Source organism: Vollenhovia emeryi, unplaced genomic scaffold, assembly GCF_000949405.1.
Source record: "Vollenhovia emeryi isolate VEMERY1.0 unplaced genomic scaffold, V.emery_V1.0 DF939289.1, whole genome shotgun sequence".
Taxonomy (NCBI): domain Eukaryota; kingdom Metazoa; phylum Arthropoda; class Insecta; order Hymenoptera; family Formicidae; genus Vollenhovia; species Vollenhovia emeryi.
This window is the reverse complement of record NW_011967077.1, coordinates 13,903-36,594: the sequence shown is the minus strand read 5'-3', so window position 1 is coordinate 36,594 and position 22,692 is coordinate 13,903. Positions and strand designations below refer to the sequence as shown.

Here is a 22,692-nt window from a genome sequence, read left to right as displayed (position 1 = left end):
ATATGTATGCTCGACATTTTAAACCAAGTACTTTTATAATAAGAAAATAATCCGTTCTGTTCTTCCACGATCATTTAATAAAGGTATGTTACCGAGTGGTTTTCTACAACACATTCTAACAAATAACAAAAACATAATATCTATTAATTTTCATAATTTAAGTACGACTTAATAATATTTCTCGAATCAACATCTTATAAAAAGATATTTATTTCGTAAAAGTATGTATCACAATACTAAAGCTGTCAAAATCCAACGTTTTATACGTAACGATTTAATATTTACCTAATCTAGAATAATCCATTGACTGTTACAAGTTTTTAATTTGATTGAAAATTTTAATTATTTTAAATACAATAAAGTTGTATCAAAGTAAACCGTCAATGACTAAAACACGCTATTTGATTCTTTGTGCATCGTTTTACTGTACATTAGTGATACCAATAACTGGGTTTAAGCGCTGGTCAATATTCTCGATTGTTGTGTAGGTATAATACATTTTAAGAAATTATACGAGAATCTTAGCAAAGAATTGCAATTGATGTGGAACGTTTGTTTGTTTAAATTTTCAGAAAGAAATATTTTATTATATTTTCGAAAGATGTAACGAAACTTTGAATAACAATTATGAATTTAACGTGCAGGATATATGTATAGATATTCCCTAGCGTCCATCAAATTTTCTTAATTTAAACCTCTTCTTTTGTTAATTGATACATACTATTTCTATCTTATATATGTATAACCCTGAAAGCTGTATGATACGGACGTAACTCACCAATAGTAAGTGATGTGAGAATACTATACGAGTATAGTGCATTATACTTAACATTCTCGTAGTTATGAAATGTCATAGGTATTTTAAGTATCTCATACAAGTTTCAACTTGTTTCAAGCTGTTTAATTAAAACGATTTATTATATTTTTATTTCATTATACTCAAAATAATCAAATCAAGTACGTATAATACAATCTCTTCCACTTGTATCTGCTTGAAATAAGAGAGGAGTACGCCGTATTAAAATTAAGAATTAAACTGATTCAATTATGTAAATTGTAAATTATCTATTATTTGTGCAGTAGCATGTATAAATTTTGTGATTATCTGGAAAAATGTATTTCTTATATCGCAAAGGTCAAGTGGGAGATTCTTTTCGCAAAAATATAAATTGTTAAATTCGTAAAATGAATCATTAAAGAAGCCAGTAGCAATTTCCAATGAGCAATGAAAGTTGGTATTTATTATAATCAGACGAGAACGCATTTTCTCTCACATAAGAAAAAGCGATGCAAGTGTTTCCTTTCAAGAAAATCTCTATGTGGAGAAAAAACAAGAACAAGGACAGGTGTTAAACGTTAAAAGTTCTTAAGTCTATATTGATTTCAGATATAAATCATCGCAAAAGTAAAGGAACAATAGAGATATTAACGAGAGTTGGAACATTTTATTCATACACATATATCGACATGTATCCTTCTTTATTTACGTTTTCTTTTATCGTTTTGTACTGTGTCTCAATTATCAAGCATCAGCTTATAAGAATACTCGATATATATATCATTATACGTTGTGTGTGACAGATGTAATAAGTCCTCTTACTCTTTCAGACATTATGAAAGTAGGAAAGTCTGTTGGCCCTTTAATTTAAATACTACAAATAAATGATACATAAGAGAAATTTAGTTATACCTTTTCCGTTCGAGTTACCTTGACATTATTTTAACCTTGTATAAAACTCCAAGTCTCTGATCTGTATCAATCGTAGGTACAACATCGATAAGTTTTCCCTCTCATTTTGCCCCAATAAATAGCGACTGCGACTTTTCTTTCTTTTATTTACTTTTACGTGAATACGAATCTCGAACTATCGCCGTAGTTTCACTTTTTCCTCAAACCGCTTGTAAATCTTATTATTATTAGGATATTAATTTCTTTTCCTATGTCTAGTAGATTTGTGTGAAAGAAAGTAACAATTCGAGTAAAAGTTTTTAAAAGATATTTTACACGAGTTTTCAAAAAATGAGAAAACAATTTAAGCAGTTATAACATTTATATTGTTCTTGGCTATAATCATGGGTGCAATCAATCAATTTTAACAAGATGGATCTTAAGAAAAATATCAGTTCTATACATGTGTAATTTGCAAAAAAGAGCAATAAATACACATTTTAATGTATATTTTTAATAATGTCACTATTCGTTATTCTCGAAAAATTTGCAGAAAATTGTGTGCGTTAACATTCTTTTCTCTTTATTTGTATTAATTGTAGGATTGTTTAAATGCCAATAAATTCGTTTTAATTAAACTCGCAATTACAATATTAAGTTGATTTAACAAAAAGTTGTGACAAAAGATCGAATATGGCACAAATAAAAAAGTAAAACTTGTTCAATTTATACATTATTATAATAAGGAAATTATTGATAATAATTTAGAGTAGAACATCAATTCACATGTTGTGTCCTCTTGCAGTGGAGAAATGTTGATAAACATAATATTAGTAAAATATTTTTCTTTTTATCATTTTTATTTTCAATTCAAGGCACCTGGGCTCGCCACGGCGGAGTGTGTAAAGGGAGTAAGATATCTGTAGTCTATATCGTTTCAGCACATTTTACGGCTGTTTATCAGCTGTCAAGGGAAAAGGAGTTAGTTAGCGGAGTATTTTGAAAATCCTGCACTGCTTTTTTATTCAGGTATATTCTGTAGTTATAAAGCGCAAGAATTCTCAGCGTGTCATAATCCAACATGGCTGCAGGGAGTACCTGCAGGAGCCTGAATACAACTAAACAGATGTAATATAACGAGCAAATAATAAAAACAAATTTATGGCATTCTGGCTTTTTATTCACCAGTTATAAGAGCTGATAAAATTTGGTATTTTTGGATAAATAATAAATGTAATTGTAGAGTACGTACACGTCAGGGCCATTATTATTCTTGCGGATTATTATTCTTGCTAAAACATCACACTCGTATTCGTTGGCGTTAGTCATTCGCTATTTAATTAACGAACACACATTGCATCCAGTTAGTTACTATACGCGTATCGGCAGAAATGTTTCAGATTAGCGATAATCGTCGATAAACATTACACATACACACACACGCACGTACACACGTTCGCCCTCTCTTTCACTTTGTAAAATAATTACACACAGATGGCATCAATTTGATATAACATATTTATATAGTATCAAAATAAATAGTTTCAATGCCATATAGGTTTTGTTCCTGTGTCAATTGACTGTATCGACTCACAATTCCGAAACGACGGATTTTGTACTTGTCCTCCATCGATCTATAATTACACTGTACGTGATGATAGTACAAATCAAGTATTAGCATCAACCGCGACGATCATTCCTTCTTACGTCGATAAGTTATATTTAAGGCAGAGATTGTTACAAAGCTTGTTTTCTCTCACACAGCTGCTAATGATTCTGTTACTTTCCGACAACAGCTTGGAACCTGGGTAGGCAAAGACCGAACTTGGTTTCTATACCCGTAAAGATGGGCAGAGCTACTTGGTAGCCACCTATATGATCTGGGTTTGTCGATCGAATTTCATCCGCGACTCCCATAGTAGGCACCTTCTGTTCAGAGCCGGTAGGTCGACTGTAAATAACACAAGTCTCGTTACAGATTTATCAATTAAAGTCTAAATACCTCGCACTATATAACTAAATGGATTTTATCATTTCACAAGTTTCTATTAGCAATAATTAGGCATGCTATCGATCTCCGTCTTCAATTTCGATAATGATGACTTGTATATAAATTATATTCTTCAACATTTCCGATTACTCATTGCAGACATATTGATGCGCGAATATCATTTTGTGACGACAAGTTGTAGAAATTTTTCTTATATCAAAATATATTTCGCATTCTTTGGCATTATACTCGACAGATTTACAGGATGTACCAAATTGGTTTTGATTGATTTTACCTCATGGATTTAATAGATGGCTGAATCTTGATTACAAAATTCACTTTTGATCAAAGTTACGTTAAATATACACAAATAGATATCAAGACGATAGAAGAATTGTCATAGTTGACACATTACTAATGTAAATACATACATTTGTATTGCGCATCGTTGAACTTGACACGATCAAGTCTAGAGAGAATACGTTCTTCGAAAGTGTCTTATTTGTAAAAAGTTTATAGATTTGATGTTAGATTTACCATATGTGCAATGCTGCTCTATGTAATATCGGCAAAGTTATAACAAAATTGTTAATAAAAGTGCGAGAGTAGATCGATGGTAAAAAGTGGAGTCCGCATTTATGTCATCGTATTAAGTTTAAAAGTTCTTAATAGCGGTAAGCGAGCACAGTTAATTTATACCAATCCGTTGCATCCAATTTTTGTTCAAATTACCGTTCATCTGCTGGCAAGTTAGCAATTTGTATCAATACATTTGTAACGATTAATTAGAAATCGTAACTGTTGTGGTTCAATTTTGGTAACGAAAGATATAAACATTACCATACACGTATGTACAATTAAATTGCGCTATATATCGCTTGACTACATTTTAGTATTTCAGTAATAGTTATTCAATCACGATTGATAAAATTTACATAGATTATCATTATATCTCGAGTTCTAGTATACTTACGATCCACCGAAATCAACCACAAACAGTCTTTGCAGCAACTCATACGTGAAGAGAGTGACGCCAAACTGAGGTGATGATCTGAACACTCGAGCTGTAAGAAAAAAAAAGAAGATATTTGATATTGAATTTTGTATACGTAGTTTTTCTCTTCTCAACGTGCACTGCTCCATATTCTTTGTCCAAATAAAGATTTGGGACGTTACGACGGCAAGCATATTGAAACAGGCATTAAAGGAATACTGACAGTTGTGCAGTAATAATGATAATTATACCGTTTTAATTTTTATTTTATGAAATGCGATTATACTTGACTTTATATAGTGGTTAATTTGATGAAATATCTATGAACAATTATTAACCACAGTTGGGAAAATGCTAGTCAACAAAGAATTCGAAATTAAAGGTTTTCGCCCATTCAGAATGCGCTTACAACAATGTTTTATTCTTGAATTAATAGTCTATAACTACTAGTCTTACAATATTAGATTAATAAAAACGCTAATATCGTGACTTGTCAGCGCGCTAACATTGTTGCGTGTTCTGCACACTTGGAAAATGGAGCTTGAAAAATTACATGTGTTATATTCATGTTATTGTATTATAATTCGCATACTTTTATATATTAACAAAAGAAAGATCAGAAGACAATTGGCAAGTGCCATTTTTCGAACAAATGTATGTATGTATGTATGTATGTACATACATATATCGGTATGTGTCAATTGAATAAATTACAATTGTTACTAATGCAATTGCACAAGTAGAATTTCCATTATAACATATACAATATATTACAGCATAATTAATTTATGGAATATTATTAAATCAAATTTTGTTTTCGTAAACATTTCCTCTCTCGATACAGCGATATAAAATTGTGAAGGAAACTTTATATCAGTTCTTTCCTGAGTCGAACAAGATGTAAAAATATTGCAAGAGTTGTGTGTACGATATCTAAATGATATGTCGTATTTTCGAAAAAGGGATGTACTTTTTTGACTTTATTGACCTGCATTTTCATGCAGTTACGGTTGAAAATATGACACGGTTGTAAATAAAACACGTTAGATTTGATAAACATTCTCGAGCACAAAGAGTAAGTACGTTTATTGCAGATTGGGAAAAATGAGAATAAAGACGTAAATCTTAAAGGAAGATGAAGAAAAGAGGTACTTACTGATAAGTAAATCGCCGGGTCATATGAAAGATGCAGCAGGGTTGATCCCCCGCGCATGCAATCGACCAAAGCAAAACATTTATTACTAATGATACGTTCGAAAATTGTAACGAAAGAACCAGTGAGTGTCTCGTTTCATTTCTACCTCTTATAGTAATAAATGGATTTGATTACTTTGACAATTATATTTAACTTGAAGCAAGGAATATCCTGCAATCATTTACGAAGGAAAGAAAAAGGAAACGTTCTTCTCGCGTGGCTTATTTATTTCTTTCGCAACAGTGATTTCACCGATATCTATCAAGTGTGATATACATGGCGTGTGCAAGTGTTTGAAAAACTTCCCAATGTGCATACAGAAAATATTAATGAAATATATCTATAATAAAATGATATACCTGTCGTGCCTTTCCAGAATGCTCTGGCACCCTCTTCTCTGTAAATTTTTCTCGCGCAATCCAATAGTCCGTTGTACGTGGTTTGGCCTTCTCTAGCTACGACCTGGAACACGCGCGACAATGTAATAATACTAATAAACGTAAATAAGACTAGTAATTTTTATATTTTACTTGGTGCTAATTAAAGTAAAAGCCTCTCTCTCACCTGCAATCTCGTTTTTATTACATCCGCAGGAGTGACCAGGGCTGCTGCAGGTACACCGGCGATTGCACCAGAAAAGAGAAGTGACAAAGGCGTATTGTAACCGCCTTCATCGGCCAAACGTGCTTTCGTGTGGGCATACATAGGAAAGTAAATCGCGCTAAACGGGACGTCTCGCAAGAAGCACGCTCTAGCACCCTACGAGAAAATTGCGACTGCTGTAAGGAAATGTCGCGGATATGTCGATATCTATTCTTTCTGTACAGTTAAACTAGCTCGACTAATTCAGACAATTTATCCTCCTTCTTCCATTGAGAAGTATAAACTCCGAACTAGTGCAGCCAGTAGATGTAGAGAATAGACTTTATTGTCATTACCCACTTTGTACAATCCAAATAGACCTAATTCCTTCACGACAGCCCACGCCCGAACTTTTGACCCTCCTGCAATCTCGCCAGCTACTTGTAGCCGAATTTTTACTATCTCTAGAGGATTGGTGAATATGACCTGTGATGCTCCAGCCTACGGAAAAGATGAAGCCTCTTGCAGACATTTTGTCTCATTCAACCTGTTTTATGCCTTGTTCTCTCAATTCATCACATTCAAAAGCATTTAATTAAAAGTTTCACAAGAGTACTTACACAGGCGCCAGATATAATTTCTCCGTACAGTTGTAAATTTCCATTTTTATCCATAAACTTATCTCTGACAAAATCGTTAACTGTAAGCTTGATAGCCTTTTCTGGTGCTACTCCCATTAATTGAGGCATCAAGCCTCTATAAAGACCGAAAAAACCTTCGTGCCGGATTACCTGTCAAACGCAAAAGAACAGCTTTATGATTAACGATGCAGAGAGTGTTACACGACGAGACTTTTCCATTCTAACCTTTTTACAACAATCAAAGCTATTTCTATACATTAGCTCGCCTATAAAAGATCCAGTCCTCTGATTCTGCATTCTAGTTTTGACCAAGTCGATAGGATATACAGCGGTAGCACCAACGGCTAAGAGAGACATAAATTTTCTATTTCTTCAATGTATTATTATTATTATTGATTAGAAATTCTAATATTAAATAAATATTTGCCTCAAATAATGCTTACAAAAATACGTATACTTTTCATATCTTAATCCTTAGGACTCCAACGTCGCGAGCTGGATTTTCGACATAAAGCTCTCGCGTATTTTCTTTTTTATATCTTTTCAATTAAAAGCATCTTTTATACTAGTATGATTCAATACTCGTATAATCATTATTTTACATTGTGTGCAGACTCGTTTTTGCGTCGATAAATAACAAATTTGAAACTTTGACGTCTAAATATTTTCTTAATGCGAAACTGTTTTTAACTGCAATTTTAACTGCAGAATCGAATATCTTCAATTTAAAGATGATGTATTCAACAACTGAATAATACTTTTTTTTCGACAATTTTCATTTTCATACTCGTTACATTTTCTTATAACAGATAGACGACGACGACGACGACGACGACGATGATGATGATGATGATGATGATGATGATGATAATGATGACGGCGACGACGACGGCGACGACGATGACGAAGATAATGTAACGACGTTTTCGAAGATTTCGGCGTATATTAATTATGAATAAAAGAATATTTTTGTAGACAAACCTCCACCGATGGAACCAAGCACGAATCGATATCCACTTTCGAGCATTTGTACAATAACACCACGTTCGTCTGGACTCTATAAAATAAAATACATACAAAATTAAGTATCTGTTTATAATTTAAATTAAACCTTTGACTGATGTCTCGAGTTAAAAATGTTTTCCATTATACGTACCGATACTGCTTTAATCGCGGCAACACGTTTTGTAATCTGCTTAAAATATTGCTCAGGTGTAATAGCCACGAGATCATTGTATACAATTTTCCTGAAATAAGGGACTTGATACATACATACATAATACTAAACTGCAGGAATAAAGCATAAAAATGTTAAGGGTACATGTTAATGAAAAGAAGGTATGGCGACATTGTTTGAAGCAATACTAAATAGTCCTGCCAATATAATTCATCATGTATGCTTAGATCGTATTGTATGTTTCAATATATGTATATATATAAATATATAATAATAGGATAAAGAATTTGTCAGTATGTATTGTTGACACATAGCGTGCAAATATTTGCGCAAACAATCATCCTAAGATAAATATTAAAGAGAATAAGTGAGAATAAAAGTATAACATTGTTAAATTTTATAGTACATGATGATCCGTAATACAAAGACGCACCCAAGCCGCGAATCTGCTTCGTCATCTTCCGTAGGTCTGATCCAGGCAGCGTAAACACGTAAACAAATGTTTTCAGTGTAGGAAATATGTCTCAATATTATTCAAATATTAGAAAATCATATTTAACTATGCATTGTAGGTATAATTAGAAATCAATCGCTCCGTAGAATTACTGTCAATTTTCATTGCCAAGAACGAGACATACTTGACATTTGGATGATGACGATGTGCTTGATGGTGCAACTTATAGTTTTACGTGACTTCTCTGTTCTGTTTTTTTTTCTATTTATCTTGTCAACCAGCGTAGATTGCTTCTTAATTAATAAACCCTCAACATTTTGTTAGGATCACGTGATCAAAGCGACTGTCCCATATCTCATACAATTTTCCAATGAAAGGAAAAATATTTCATTTCCGAGTTGAATATCGAATCGAAAATACTTACCCAGTTTGATGAAGTAAATCGCAAAGATGAAATAAGATGTCTACTTCCAACGGGGTTATCTGGGACATCATTTGTGCAGAATAAAGAAATTCCTCTGGCAAAAAAGTTAATGCTTAATATTTATTGATCTAATTGATCTAGGAAAATTAACATCGTGATCGAGATTAGTGTAAAAATGGCTCTGGTTAAATGTACATATTTATTATTAAATTGATTATATATTATTAAATTGAAAAGATCATTTTCAATGTTTTATCATACACGATTTTCTACGTCCACAACAGGGAAGAAAAGATTACCTTTTGTAACTTCCTGATATCTATGACCGTTGGTCGCATTTAAGTAGATACGTTTGATAAGTTCCATATTGTTTAGAAGAGAATTGAATGCCATAAAGTATGGAAAACTGACTTTTCGACCACTTTGGCCAGCACCAACCGCCTATGATGAGAAAACAAAGTTCGTTATGTAATGTCAAGTATTGAGAGATTAATAATTATTCATTTACAATTAGCAAAGTAGTTTCGTACATGTACTTAACTCCAATTTACTCATGTATTTATTTACATACCAATTGTGGATATAGAAAAAGAGATTCAGTTACAAATTTATTTATTCCAGATAATACTTACAGCAATTAGATTATCCCTCACATCTTTTGTGAGTAGGTGGCTTTTAATACTCAGCATAATGTCTTGAAAATCTAACGCTGAAATGAAGCCCGTGGCATCCTTATCAAATTTCTTAAAGGCTTCTGTTGCATACTCTTCATGAAAGTCCTAAAAACAAGTGTTTGGAGCATAAAATCTTATTGCTTCCTTCAAATTCGAATCATCTTCTACATGAGGACGATGTTTCTCGTAAAATATATGGAAAATATTTTCAAATGATTACACTTTACGACTCTTAAAAATATCTCGGTTTAGTTGTATATACATATATGTGACATTGTGAAAGACAAAATAAATATATGGCATCGCATACACATCTCATAATCATTGTTACTTGTTGCGTCATACTTGGCTCATTTCCTGGGCAAGAATAACAAGCGAATCCGCAATCAAGAATGTAACGGAACAAGATACTCACATGCAAAAACTGACTAAATTCTGCATAGCTAATCAGTCTTTTTTTATCCTTTCCGAAGTAGAGCTTGATAAAACTACTATCCATATTAAAGGGCATTTTTTGATGCAACACAGTCTTTCGCATCACCTCAACGAACTCGTCTGCCGAAGCACAATAATATACAATCGTATAAAGATTTCATATAAAGATGGAAAAAGAAACGTGTGATATTACCAAATGCAACCATGCCATTTCCATTAGTATCAAAAAGTTGAAAAGCTGTTTTGTATAGAGCATCTGGTACACAGAGAAGACCTTCAAATGCTTGAAATTCGGCAAATGATATAAGTCTGAAACAAAACAATGTCGATTATCAAAGAAATTTCTTGCATTGTAAAACAAGTTTTCTATAATTTCATAAATTATAGTAGTCAATTTCCCCCCTCCCCCGACATATATTGTATTTGCATCCAATAATTAACTGTATATGTATTGTACATGTAGTCTTTTTTTCAAATGTGCTATCGGTATACGACTTACCCATCTTTGCTAGTATCGACAATACCAGCGAGTAAATTGACAGAATCGGGATTATAATCGGCATCTGTGTAAAGGCCAAGATAACTGCGTACAAAATCAGACGCAGTCATGAATCTCTCACCATTCTTCTCTCGTGAAGCATACTGCAAGTTGACAAAACAAGTTATTACGCAAATTACAACACATGTGAAAAAATAATGAATAAGTAGTCTCAAGAAATTAATTCTTTGCAAGTTTTCAAGATAAATTTAAAGAAATTGATTTTTTTCTGAAATTTGCGAAAATTTGTCAATTTTTGTGAAAAAAGAAAAGATAATGGCAAATTTTTATTTATAAATACTTTGATCAAAATCTTGTTAAAACTTTTTAGTATATTCCTAATAGCTTGTTCTAGCATTTTTCATTTGTTCACCTGATTAAAAATTTCATGGAGGCGTTCGGTATTTGCACGCTTCAGGTACCCGGAACCCTGTAACGTGACACACGAAAGATAAATGACATATTCAACATTTAAAATGAATTTCATTGTTCTTTATCTTATACTTCTTTTTAATGTACGAATTTTATGTACGAAACAATATTAAATGTGTGTAATACCAAAGTATGAAAAAGATACATTTACATTTATATAACATTTATAGGCTTGAAGTATAACAAGGATAGCTTTCGTTTGCGTTATAGTAACTTTGTTAAAATTGATCGAATCTTCGATACAAAATCTTTCATTTGGTGACAACTGCTTTCTAAGTAGGAAATAACAAGCAGTATATCAAATTTTATTAATTTGTCCAATGTTTCAACCGTGTATTATATGTATGCGCGCTATAAATATACATGTATGTCGTATAATAATAAAATTAAAAAAGTTATTCCTCGTTCAAATGCTCCGTACAAATCGGAGATTAAAGGTTGAAAAAAATTCGGTTTTATGTTTTTAAAGCTTTTATAATATTGTTACTAGATTAAGAGATTGCATATTTAAAGGATATTCCACAAAAAAAAGCGCAAATATCTTCTGGGGCTAAATTCTTGAATTTATTCGCAAGAGAAACGTATATTCAAATTCTGCTCTTGCGTGGAAAAGTTGCAAGTTGTTTGGTTATCACATGGTTCTTGGCACCAATCAACTTGCAACTTTTCTGTAAGAGCAGAATTTGTGCATATGTTTCTCTTGCGAACTTGTGGAACACTGCAAATGGAAGTTCTTTAAAAGGCAAGTTAAAACTTCTTTTTATCGGTAAAGTGATAATAAGTGATAATAATTAAATGTAATATTGATGTTTTCCGTTAATTTAATTCCATGTGTAAGAGTAAGATGGAAAATGGAGCTTCGAGAGTATATCGGGATTTGAGATTTTGTGATCGTCCTGATGACGCTGATCGTGATGACATTATAGATCCCGAAGAGGATTTTGTGTATTACGAATCAGAAAATGTTTCCAATGCTGATGCGGAATGTCATTTGGGCGAAAAGGAGAGTGGTGCCAAATCCATACATGGTGTACGTATAAAAAAAACCACATTGCTTAAACAATTTATGTTTAATATCCGTGCTTTGGAAGAAAATTGTATTCTTCTCAGACATAATCGACCTTGCTACTAAAACTTAAAAATGTTCTCGTTAGACTTTCAATTTATGGCCTCATTTTAACAATAATAAATGAATTACATTTAAGTTATAAATTATATTGGAGGAAAAATATACAAACAAATTTGAAATTTGCTGTAAAACTTTGACGTCATGTAATTCATTCGTAAGCAAAAACAAATCTGTACTGCTATATAGAATGACTTGTTCACAACAGTTAAAAAATGTTGCTATAATATATTGTTCAAACTATACTGTAAATTTATGTTTATAAAATGTTTCTACAATATTGCACTGCAGTATGATATTGCAAGGTTACTGTAATGTAGTTGCAAACTTTTGTGCTGTATGGGTGCACGTGTATATGCTTGTAAAGTTACTCTTAAAAACCTAATCTCCTTTTTTAATATCCTGTATAACATCTCAAGTAGCAAGATGACAAATGATATCTTAATAACTTTTCTAACATTCTAATGACATACCAATGTAAATAAGATAATTGAAACGTCATTTGACGTGAATCATTATCTCTTATCTCGATTGTTGTATTCATTATCTTTGCTATTTGCATGTGATATATTGCAGCAATGTTCATATTTCATCCATCCTTTCATCTTCAATCATTTTTACTCAATTAAGACAGGCTAAGAAAAGAAAAGAAAGTGGCAAAAAAAGAGTAGGACAATTTGGGCGAAGAGGAAAAGGACAAAGGCGGAAGAAAGACGAGGAGACAAGAGTAGAAATAGGAAAGAATGTTAGGAAAAACAGGAAATAGGGATATAAGAAATAATAAGATTATTAGGTGTAGATAGTAACATGCCGAAAAGTATTAAAGATATGAATGTTAAATTATGAGAAATTGTAAAGCAAGCTCCAGTATAAGAGTTGGAAAAGAAAATATTGTAAATTATGAAGAAGAGAGAAAATGAGTGTTAAATAAGAGAGATTTGTTTAAAAAGATGTGAGGAAGAATGTTGAATAAACGAGATTTTCTAATTTATTAAGTGAGAGAATATGATAGTAACTAACAATAAGTAAAACTTGGTAAAAATGAGCACAATTCTCGTTGTCACTGTGTAGAACTATTGTACTTGGCTCGTTAGAACATGATGCAATAGGAAATGTAATCCTAAATAATCTGCGAAATTATCCGATCGAGAATGATTTGCCGTTTACCGCGAACACGCATACATAGACGTAATTCATGTAGATGAAAGGCTTCGCAATAGTTTTTTCGTTCAACTTAGCTTAACTTGAAATTAGCTGTAGAGAGAAAAGTTTATTCCATATGTACATATACATTTTTATACATATGCATAATTAGATGGTATTTCTTGATGATATACTACTGAAGAATAATGGTTGGGACAGTTGTTAAAAGTCACAATTACGATTCGAGTCACGTATTGCACGTCTTGTGATTTTGGCTACACGTGTACAGGTATGAATAACGATTTACGTAACGATTACGCGTGAAAATCTGTGATATAGGAAAAGATAATGAACAACCATGCAGGAGTTGCGTGAGCATTCAATAGAGATAAATGTCAGCGCTTGCTTGCTAACGTAACGAAAACGATAACCTGTCTGTATACGAGGTCGACCGTCTCTCCTCTTCCTTCTTGACGATTTGGAAATCCGGGGTACGCGACGTTGATATAATAAATGCAGCGTTTAGTGTGGAAACACCACGAGATAGAGAGAAGATTAGAGTCGGCACGCAAATCAAATGTAATATTTAGGTCAATTACGATTCTCGACATAACGATCGCAACAATGTTAATTCCATTTGTCTTATTGTTCGTATTAGATTTGCGCGTGTTGGGCGATTGAAATGTAATTGTGAGTCGTGACACGTCAATCGTAACTCGATTACACGATAGAGAAGCTCGTGTTTATTATTACGAGATTATGTGCATTAATGTGCAAATTTGCAGATACTTGAAGATTTCTTAAAAATTTGAGACAGAGAAAGGAAGGAGGATTATAAGAAATCCGTGGAAACGATCATTTTTAATGCTTGAATATCTATATAGCCACTACGTACAAAACGATTAATAAGACAAAAACTTATAACGCGGGTCAAATTTACATAATTTTTTTCCGTACTGCAAATAACAGAGATATTTCAGACGACCGAGTTAAGTTACACCTCGTGTAATGGAGCTAACGTCAGTATAGATAACGTCTGTAAACGAGGGCGGGGAGGGGGAGGGAAAGGAGGAGGGGAAGGAGGAGAGGTCTTTTCTTCATTTTAATTCGATACTGTTATTTTATTTAATTAACATTATGTTTTAGATTTAGCCATTTTTTTGCGCAAATACACACGTACTCTTGTAGTCGGCATGCTGCTATTGCTATTGTTACTGCTACTGCTGCTAAGCTAAATTGAGAATTCCACTTATTCGTTATCGACGATGGCCGACCAAAGGCGACGACATCGAGCGACGTTACGTACAGTGGAAAAATTGCGTGCACCACACACTTGTTTGCTGCAGGTATCTCTAATGTTTTAGCGTGCGTAAGACGCACATGTGCCATGCAGAAGCGACGGGTAACGAAAATGCGACTGAGCGGCGCGCGATTACCACACAAACGTCACGAGCAGTCACGAGTCACGAGGAGACTGAATGTTAACTGCTGATACGGGAGAGAGGAGACGAATATCTCTATTCCCCCTCCTGTTTGTTAATTTCCCTTCTTTATCTCGTTCTCGCTCATTGCTCTACGCCGGGATTCATCACTTATTTTTTTCTATACGTTTCCTTTCCTTTTTATTTCTTGTAACATGTTACTTTTTTGCATATCGATTGAATAACGTAGCTTACGTACTCTTAGGTTAATACAATTTTGTGTACACTCCATTTTATTGATTAAAATACACACACACACATACATACAAATTTTGTAGTTTTAGTATTTAGCGCACTTAATATTCGTAGACGTCTCATTGTCAGTCTCTTGTGACAATTAAATAGACATATGTATGTATCCTTATACCTAGTACCAAGAATATCATCAAAGTAAAGATTTCTTAATATTTATTTGGGGGAGGTCTTCATTGAGAGGATTGCCTCTTATTGTTACATCTATTATAATATATACAATGTATATCTATCTTAAGTAACACAGCTCAGTGTTATAGCAGTTATTTCTCAAGCAAGAAATTTATATTCAATTCAGCATTTATAACTCTAGAAAGTTTTAATGGGCAAAAATTCCTCTATGCTCGAAATATAAACTTAATCCTAAGATAACTTGTAGGGATAAATTGTTGTCGACAAGTTGCAATACTGTAGTGTCTCTTGGCAACAGAAATTTCCACATAATAGAATAAACAACGATAAAATAAAAATGAGAAAGAAAAGGTTTACATATATGTATGTACATACGGGATTGTATCCCTGATAACGATAATAATTTAAAGCAATATATAATATATATATGTGTTTTTCCTCTCTTTTAATAATTAGTTTAAAATTTTAATTAAACAACATATAATATACAATTAGTAAAATAATGCGTGCAGACCTCGTTGGGTTCTCCATTCCTCTTCTTCTGCATCATCTTTTCTCCCCTACACATACATACATACATACATACATACATACATACATACATATAAATAAGATGCAATAAAATTAATGCTCTTTCAAAATAATTTCTATATGTAAATTTGACTTTACTGTTAGAGAAACCGTATGTATACGTACGTATGTCATCAGAAGTCAATTTCACGTATGCCTTTTGCCACTTACGTTTATCACGCGTAAAATACCGCAGTTACTGCAATTGTAAATAACTTATAGAAACAGACATTTTTCAAATCAGATAAAAGATATCAGAAATTATTAAATGACAAATTATATCTATGTAATATATTTAAACTTTTTCAACTTGGAAAATATAACTATTTTCTTAAAGCAAATAGCCCGGAATGCGAATCACAATGAACATGACAAACACTAAAGTTGCCGTTGACGCGGTGACACGCGATAAGATGAAAATGTTGTAATTTTGGAAAACTTATTCAACATCGGAAGATAGGTATGGCTAAGTAGCTCACAATTACAAATTTAAATTCAAACCATCTCTCACTAGCCATATAAAAAGCCAATCATCCTCGAATCAGTCGAGTTATTTGAATCGCGGTCTAGACTTGACTGACGCGTTAACCCAAAAGCGATTCATCGCGAAAAGCTTGCGATGCAAGAGGGAGAGGTGGTCTGTAGTGGCACCATCCGTAGGGTCCCCGACCTGCTTAAACTGACTGCAAAGCTGTTACAGGAAGACTAGATATAACAACCTAGATTTATACGTGCGGTAGTAGACGCGCGCGAACCTACCGTTGTAATAATGTGAGTAAAATTAAATAATCGATAGAACGGTCAATCGAATTTATTCCGATAATGCGTATTCTGCTGTGGCCATTTACCGGTGTGATTATTTTCATAGGATCAATAGCAAATACGATAGCTGTTTCGTAGAGATTTCATAGCTTTAATAACTTGTGCGAAGAACGCGCGTAGGGAATGTCACATGAGTTCCCTCATTTTTATCAAGCATATCTTTAGCTTTAGATATTCTTATATTTACTGATACTATTAATTATTGTTATGGTGGAGAAAATACTTGGAAAGAATTTTTATCGCCAACGACAAAACAATAGAATGATATCTCAAGATGGTGTATCGTCTAACAAGAGAGAAGATAAACGTAAGAGGAAAACATTTATTAGAAGATAAATCTTATTCTTCCTGCAAAATAATCAACGTCTATTTACTTACACATTTTCATACGTCGCGAGTTAATACATCCTGTCGAGAAAGGAATAGAGACTTGAATCGACATAATTATTATCGATAATAGTTTTTTCAGTCAATTTTGTACAGAGGTTTTTTTATGCTTAAATACAGTCTATTACTCACAAGTTTTGGATCTTATGGGTTCTTGTCATGGTAAAATTGTACTAGTACGCGTAAAAATAAGGTCTATATCTTACATCTATTTAATTATAAAGACGATTGCATTATAAAGCCTCAAAGCGTGATAAAGCGCTACGATTCCCACTTGTACATAATAGAATTATGTGCAAGGACAAGTACGTAATCTTAAAAAAAAAAATCAAAGTTCTTACAATAAATTTTACATTTTCATCCATCTTTTATTTGTAGAATTGGCCGGTCTAGATCGCTGGCCTTAGCCTGTTTCTACTATACTATTTTCATCCGACTGAGACACGAGAGAAGGGAAAAAGTAAAATCGGTCTAAGACAGAGAGAAACTAGAAGACTAACTCGGCCTCATCCAACGTAATAATGTGCGTTATCGTTACAGAACAAACTTGCCAAGTAAAATCAATGTGCTAAATATAATTACTACCTTTTATTTCCTTGTAAAAGTTAAATCGTTGGATTCGACAAAATTTTGCTCCAATAATATAAAAAAAGTATTTAAATACCACTTTCTGTAAAACTTTTGATAATCTATCGAAATGTGTGTACCTTGAGAGAAAAGCAAATGTGAAAGCAGTCCCAATTATGTAATATGATTTAGTTGTACATTACTGCTGTATTACTTTTCCATTGCAAATCATTATTATTAAAATAATAATTACGTATGCGGTATATATTTCATCCTATAAGCTTATTGTAAAAGCAAATATACTAATATGTATATATTTGCAAGTTGTACGCAATTAATGAATGGGCCTTCTTGTCTATATGCAACTTATATAACATTATTCAGGAATTAATAGACAGCTCAAAATTGGAACGTCTTAAATATCGCGAGCACGAGTATTTCGAGTTCCAAGTGTATGTAGCGTTGCACTAAACTTTGCAGTGAGTTACATAATTGTGTTATCTATATATTTTCTATCATTTACATTTCTGTATGATATTTTGTTCACTATTTTTTTCCACCGAATTATACGTCTTTGACTTTCGAAAGCAGATTGATAAGATTTAAGGTTTATTTAGCTTATTCGAAATCGAGGTCAACTGATAAAAGCTCTGCAGGGATTTGGCAATTACATAAATTTGACGCAATGTAAACAGTAGAAAATAAATTAGTTGTATATTAATAAAAATTGTGAGAATCTTTTCTCCGCCAGTGATTAGTTGAATCCCATCACGTTTTCGTTTTGCATTATAAATGTTATTTTCTACTAAATGGTTTCAACACTATAATCAAGAATATAGCACATAAAAATAACATTAAATTTTTCGATAGGTGTGACTCTTTTTTCTGGAATTTGGATAACGGCGTAAAGTCTGATTTTCATTAAGTAAAACGTCTATGAATTTGTTATTAGAAATTTTTGCAAACAATTAACAGCGGACAAAAGTATCTGTCTTACAAAAAAAAACAAAAACAAAAGGAATTCCGAATTTCTGATTCTATTTTATTTTCAAGACAAGTAGAACATACAATACAAATACAATCAAAGCTTAATCATTTGTATAGTTATGTGAGATTTTCGTTGTAAATCGTCAAATGAATAGAAAATTTTTCGATTTTGTTGAAAACAGAAGCTCTGGGACCTCTAATTTGATATCTGAATTTGCTTCCAGTAAGTAAAAAGTTCGGAATAATATATTATGATATATCTTGTGAAAATCCCCCAAACTGCCAAAATATACACGTACACGCACACATATATAAGGTACATATTTACATATTTGTCAGTGTTTCCAGTTTTGCCAACGATAACTAATTTTACAATGTAATAAAACTTGTGTTAAATTAGGAAATACTATTAGCAAATTGAAATACAATACATAGTTCTTGCAGTTTTATTTATAAAAAAAAACTGTCTTTATCTTTATGCATGAAGATAAAGGATACAGAAGTAAATATAAATTTTTTATATTTTATTATACATACATATTTTCTATAAAGAGTAACACTTTACAGTGAACCTTGTATGCAACTTTGTCACGTTACGGCCAAGTAATGCGTAGCTACACTGTGTATGACAATTTTACTAGTTGTAACATTTATTTTTGTACCAAATGGATAATTACGAAAATGATGAAAAATTATAAATATATAAATTATCAATAAGATTTGTGTATTAATTTGTAAATTTAATCACTGGTAGTCGATAGGGCGACTACAGTCAAATGGATTAACGAGAATGAGAGTGAGGGTTGCGGTTCAGTCCCGGTGACCTCGAAACTAAGCCGGCCTCGTCGAGAGAGACGTCGAGGATCGATATTCGCATTGCCATAGTTGCTCCAATACGATGCAGATATCATACGACCGTTCCCATTTTCTCACCATTAAATCATCGAGTAGTATAACATCACATGGCAAAGTGCAAATTTGTGAGCCAAATGGGAAACAAAAGTTACTAGTTAAATTTTCATTTGTTCCTAACCAAATTTCATTTTCACGAAACTTGGAAACGCTGTTTAATGACCCGACGAGTTGGATGAAAGATTAATCTGTTACCAATATAAAATAAAGAAAATGTTTATCCACGTACATTGTATGTTTAAACCATGCAGATGAAATTAGTCCATTTCCTATTTTTATTACTTAAATTTAATTCATTTATATATTTATTTATGTAATTCAGCTACTCGTTTTCACATTCTTATGTAACTTTATCCAACTTATGCGTTTGAATATGAGTTGTATAGTTTCTTAGATGCACATTTAGTTATGTAGACTTGACTGCGTGTAGCTAAAACGTGCGTACCGTTTATATTTAAGTTGTAACAAAATAATTTTTCAAACTATTTTTTATATTATATCTACTTTACTTGTTTATCGGCTCTTTATTCATTCGTATCAACTGATTTATACAAGTTCGACTTCTCGTTATGATACATTGTTTTCTCTTTAAAAGTGACAAAACACAAAGAAAACAAATTTTCAAATCTCACGAAATAAAACAAAAACTATACGATAATTTCTCGAATAGTTACACATCTTTTTCAACCCAAATTGTAAATTTTGACGACACCTCTAACAAGTTTTAAACTGAGGTCATTTTTACATATTTCAATTTAGTTATTCTTATTTATATGGTAAATATTGTAAATTTAAAAATAAATATTAAATAAACGGAAGAAGCACATTGAGCAGTTTGTCGTGTGGCAATATTTCTACGAAATAAAGAAAAAAATGTCAATTGATAATAATTATTTTATTGTTATTTTCCAAGAGTTACTTGTTATTTTCGAAACATACACACATATATTTTATTTTATTGCTGTTTTTATATAACTGTTATAATTATATATTATTATAATGTAAACTACTTGGGGTGATGTCTTCATTCCAGCAAGTTACAATAGGCTAGTACTATGAATGTATAGATTATAAACATTTCTTATGGTGTTTTTCGAAATTTTCAAGTCAAAAATTGATTCCTGATACAATAAATACTGTAATGTGAGCACTATTCTCTTTTCGACACCGCAGTGTAAAAATCACTCCAGGTACCTATTCTCAAGTTAATGACACGATATGTAGAGGAACAACGAAACTACTCTTTAACTTCTTTAACGTATTTAAAAAATGCATATGCACATATATTTGCAACGTGCGTATTCGTGTAAAACCGACACCATCCCCCACACCCCCCCCCCCCCGCGCGCACACGTCCATTTTTTTGTAATAAAGGAAAACAAACTAAACTTACCCACCTCTTGACAGGATGCCCGAACGATAAGCGAATTCTTCAACATTCCCAGGACCAAGTTTACCTCGAGCTTTGTCGTCACGAATAATAATCGAATCTCCAGGAAGAAATGAAAACACCACAGATATTCGAAACAAGGTGCCAAGACCACAGGTAATTTCGTTCAGGATACACTACTCTCGCACTCATATGTTTAACAGGCACTTCCGGGAGCTGCACGCACAACCAATGCGACAAGATCGCCGAACGTCCGACTACAGTAAAATTACTTCCTTTGAACATAATGTATCAAGCAGAAACACTAGTCTCCAATATGATCAGTCAAACACGTAGCGACATCTCGTATCGTATATTGATGTGTTGGCAAAAGATGGCACTAGCTGCTACAAGCATAGACATAAGATAAGACTGATGAGCATGCCGGTAATGATTTGGAAAACATTTGTAAAGTGAGGATCATTGATTCCCTGGGTCATAGTAGTAGTTTTAATTTATCGACGTGATTTACCGTTGGGTCGATAACGAACAAGACGCGCGTGACACGCAACACGCTGCCACAGCAGCACAATACGAAAAGCAACACACTGCGAGAGTTGGCCGTAGAGAGTTCGCGCCCATGTTGTCCGGAGGAGGTCCGGAGGAGGTACCGCCGACCGCAGAAAGTGTGCGCTACAACTTTGGTCTCATAGATATTTGCACCATCCCTCACCGTTTTTAAGATAAAAATTGTTTAAAATTCAAAATTTTGTTTTCGTATTTCCGAATTTTTTATGGCGGTTTCTTCTAGATCTCGACGAGCGCTACAACTTTGGTCCATTGAACTTTTGCTCCATCTGTTACCGTTTTTAAGATAAAAATTGTTTAAATTACAAAATTTTTTTTCGTATTTTCGAACTTTTTATGTCGGTTTCTTTTAGATCTCGACGAGCGCTACAACTTTGCTCCTATGCCCTTTTGCTCCATCCTTTACCGTTTCTAAGATAAAAATTGTTTAAAATACAAATCTTTTTTTGGGATTTTCGAACTTTTTATGTCGGTTTCTTTTAGATCTCGACGAGCGCTACGACTTTGGCCTTATGCCCTTTTGCTTCATACCATACCGTTTTTAAGATAAAAAGTGTTTAAGGGTGATATGAGGGCCGAAAGTCCAAAAAAAGCGAAAAAATCGTCGAAAATTGACATGGAATCGACCATAACTCGAAAACTATTGACCGCATCTCGTTTTACCTTACACGAAAATGGAGATCTTTTCATCCTCTTTCGAATCCCTTAGCAACTTTTTGCCGTAGCGGCGCTGCTTAAGGGTGATATGAAGGCCGAAACTCCAAAAAAGGCGAAAAAATCGTCGAAAATTGAATCGACTATAACTCGAAAACTATTGACCGCATCTTGTTTTACCTCACACGAAAATGTATCTCTTTTCATCCTCTTTCGAAACCCCTAGCAACTTTTTGCCGTAGCGGCGCTCCTAAAGGGTGATATGATGGCCGAAAATCCAAAAAGGCGAAAAAATCGTTGAAAATTGACATGGAATCGACTATAACTCGAAAACTATTGACCGCATCTTGTTTTACCTTACACGAAAATGTAGCTCTTTTCATTCTCTTTCGAATCCCCTAGCAACTTTTTGCCCTAGCGGCGCTCCTTAAGGGTGATATGAGGGCTGAAAGTCCAAAAAAGTGAGTAAAAGCAACACGCCGGGTCGAAAGCAACAC

General features: G+C 33.1%; 1 protein-coding gene across 8 annotated transcripts; it reads right to left on the bottom strand.

The window, feature by feature from the left end:
• Positions 1-1,349: 1,349 nt before the first annotated feature.
• Positions 1,350-21,251, bottom strand: LOC105559115 (calcium-binding mitochondrial carrier protein Aralar1). 8 transcript variants are annotated; one of them, XM_012007182.1, is made up of 20 exons: positions 16,389-16,503; positions 16,036-16,108; positions 15,854-15,899; positions 11,147-11,203; positions 10,735-10,877; positions 10,429-10,544; positions 10,216-10,355; positions 9,759-9,905; positions 9,426-9,567; positions 9,127-9,220; positions 8,682-8,717; positions 8,228-8,318; positions 8,053-8,128; positions 7,297-7,415; positions 7,051-7,221; positions 6,791-6,931; positions 6,413-6,607; positions 6,208-6,310; positions 4,633-4,723; positions 1,350-3,620 (listed from the first exon to the last, which is right to left on the bottom strand). In XM_012007182.1, exons 3-20 carry the CDS (start codon positions 15,887-15,889, stop codon positions 3,449-3,451), a joined length of 2,070 nt encoding a protein of 689 aa, XP_011862572.1. In that variant the 5' UTR covers positions 15,890-15,899; positions 16,036-16,108; positions 16,389-16,503; the 3' UTR covers positions 1,350-3,448. The 8 variants fall into 8 exon arrangements, with proteins under 8 accessions (XP_011862572.1, XP_011862574.1, XP_011862573.1 ...); XM_012007184.1 differs by having other exon boundaries at positions 16,421-16,503; XM_012007183.1 differs by having other exon boundaries at positions 16,411-16,429.
• Between the last annotated feature and the right edge of the window lie 1,441 nt (positions 21,252-22,692).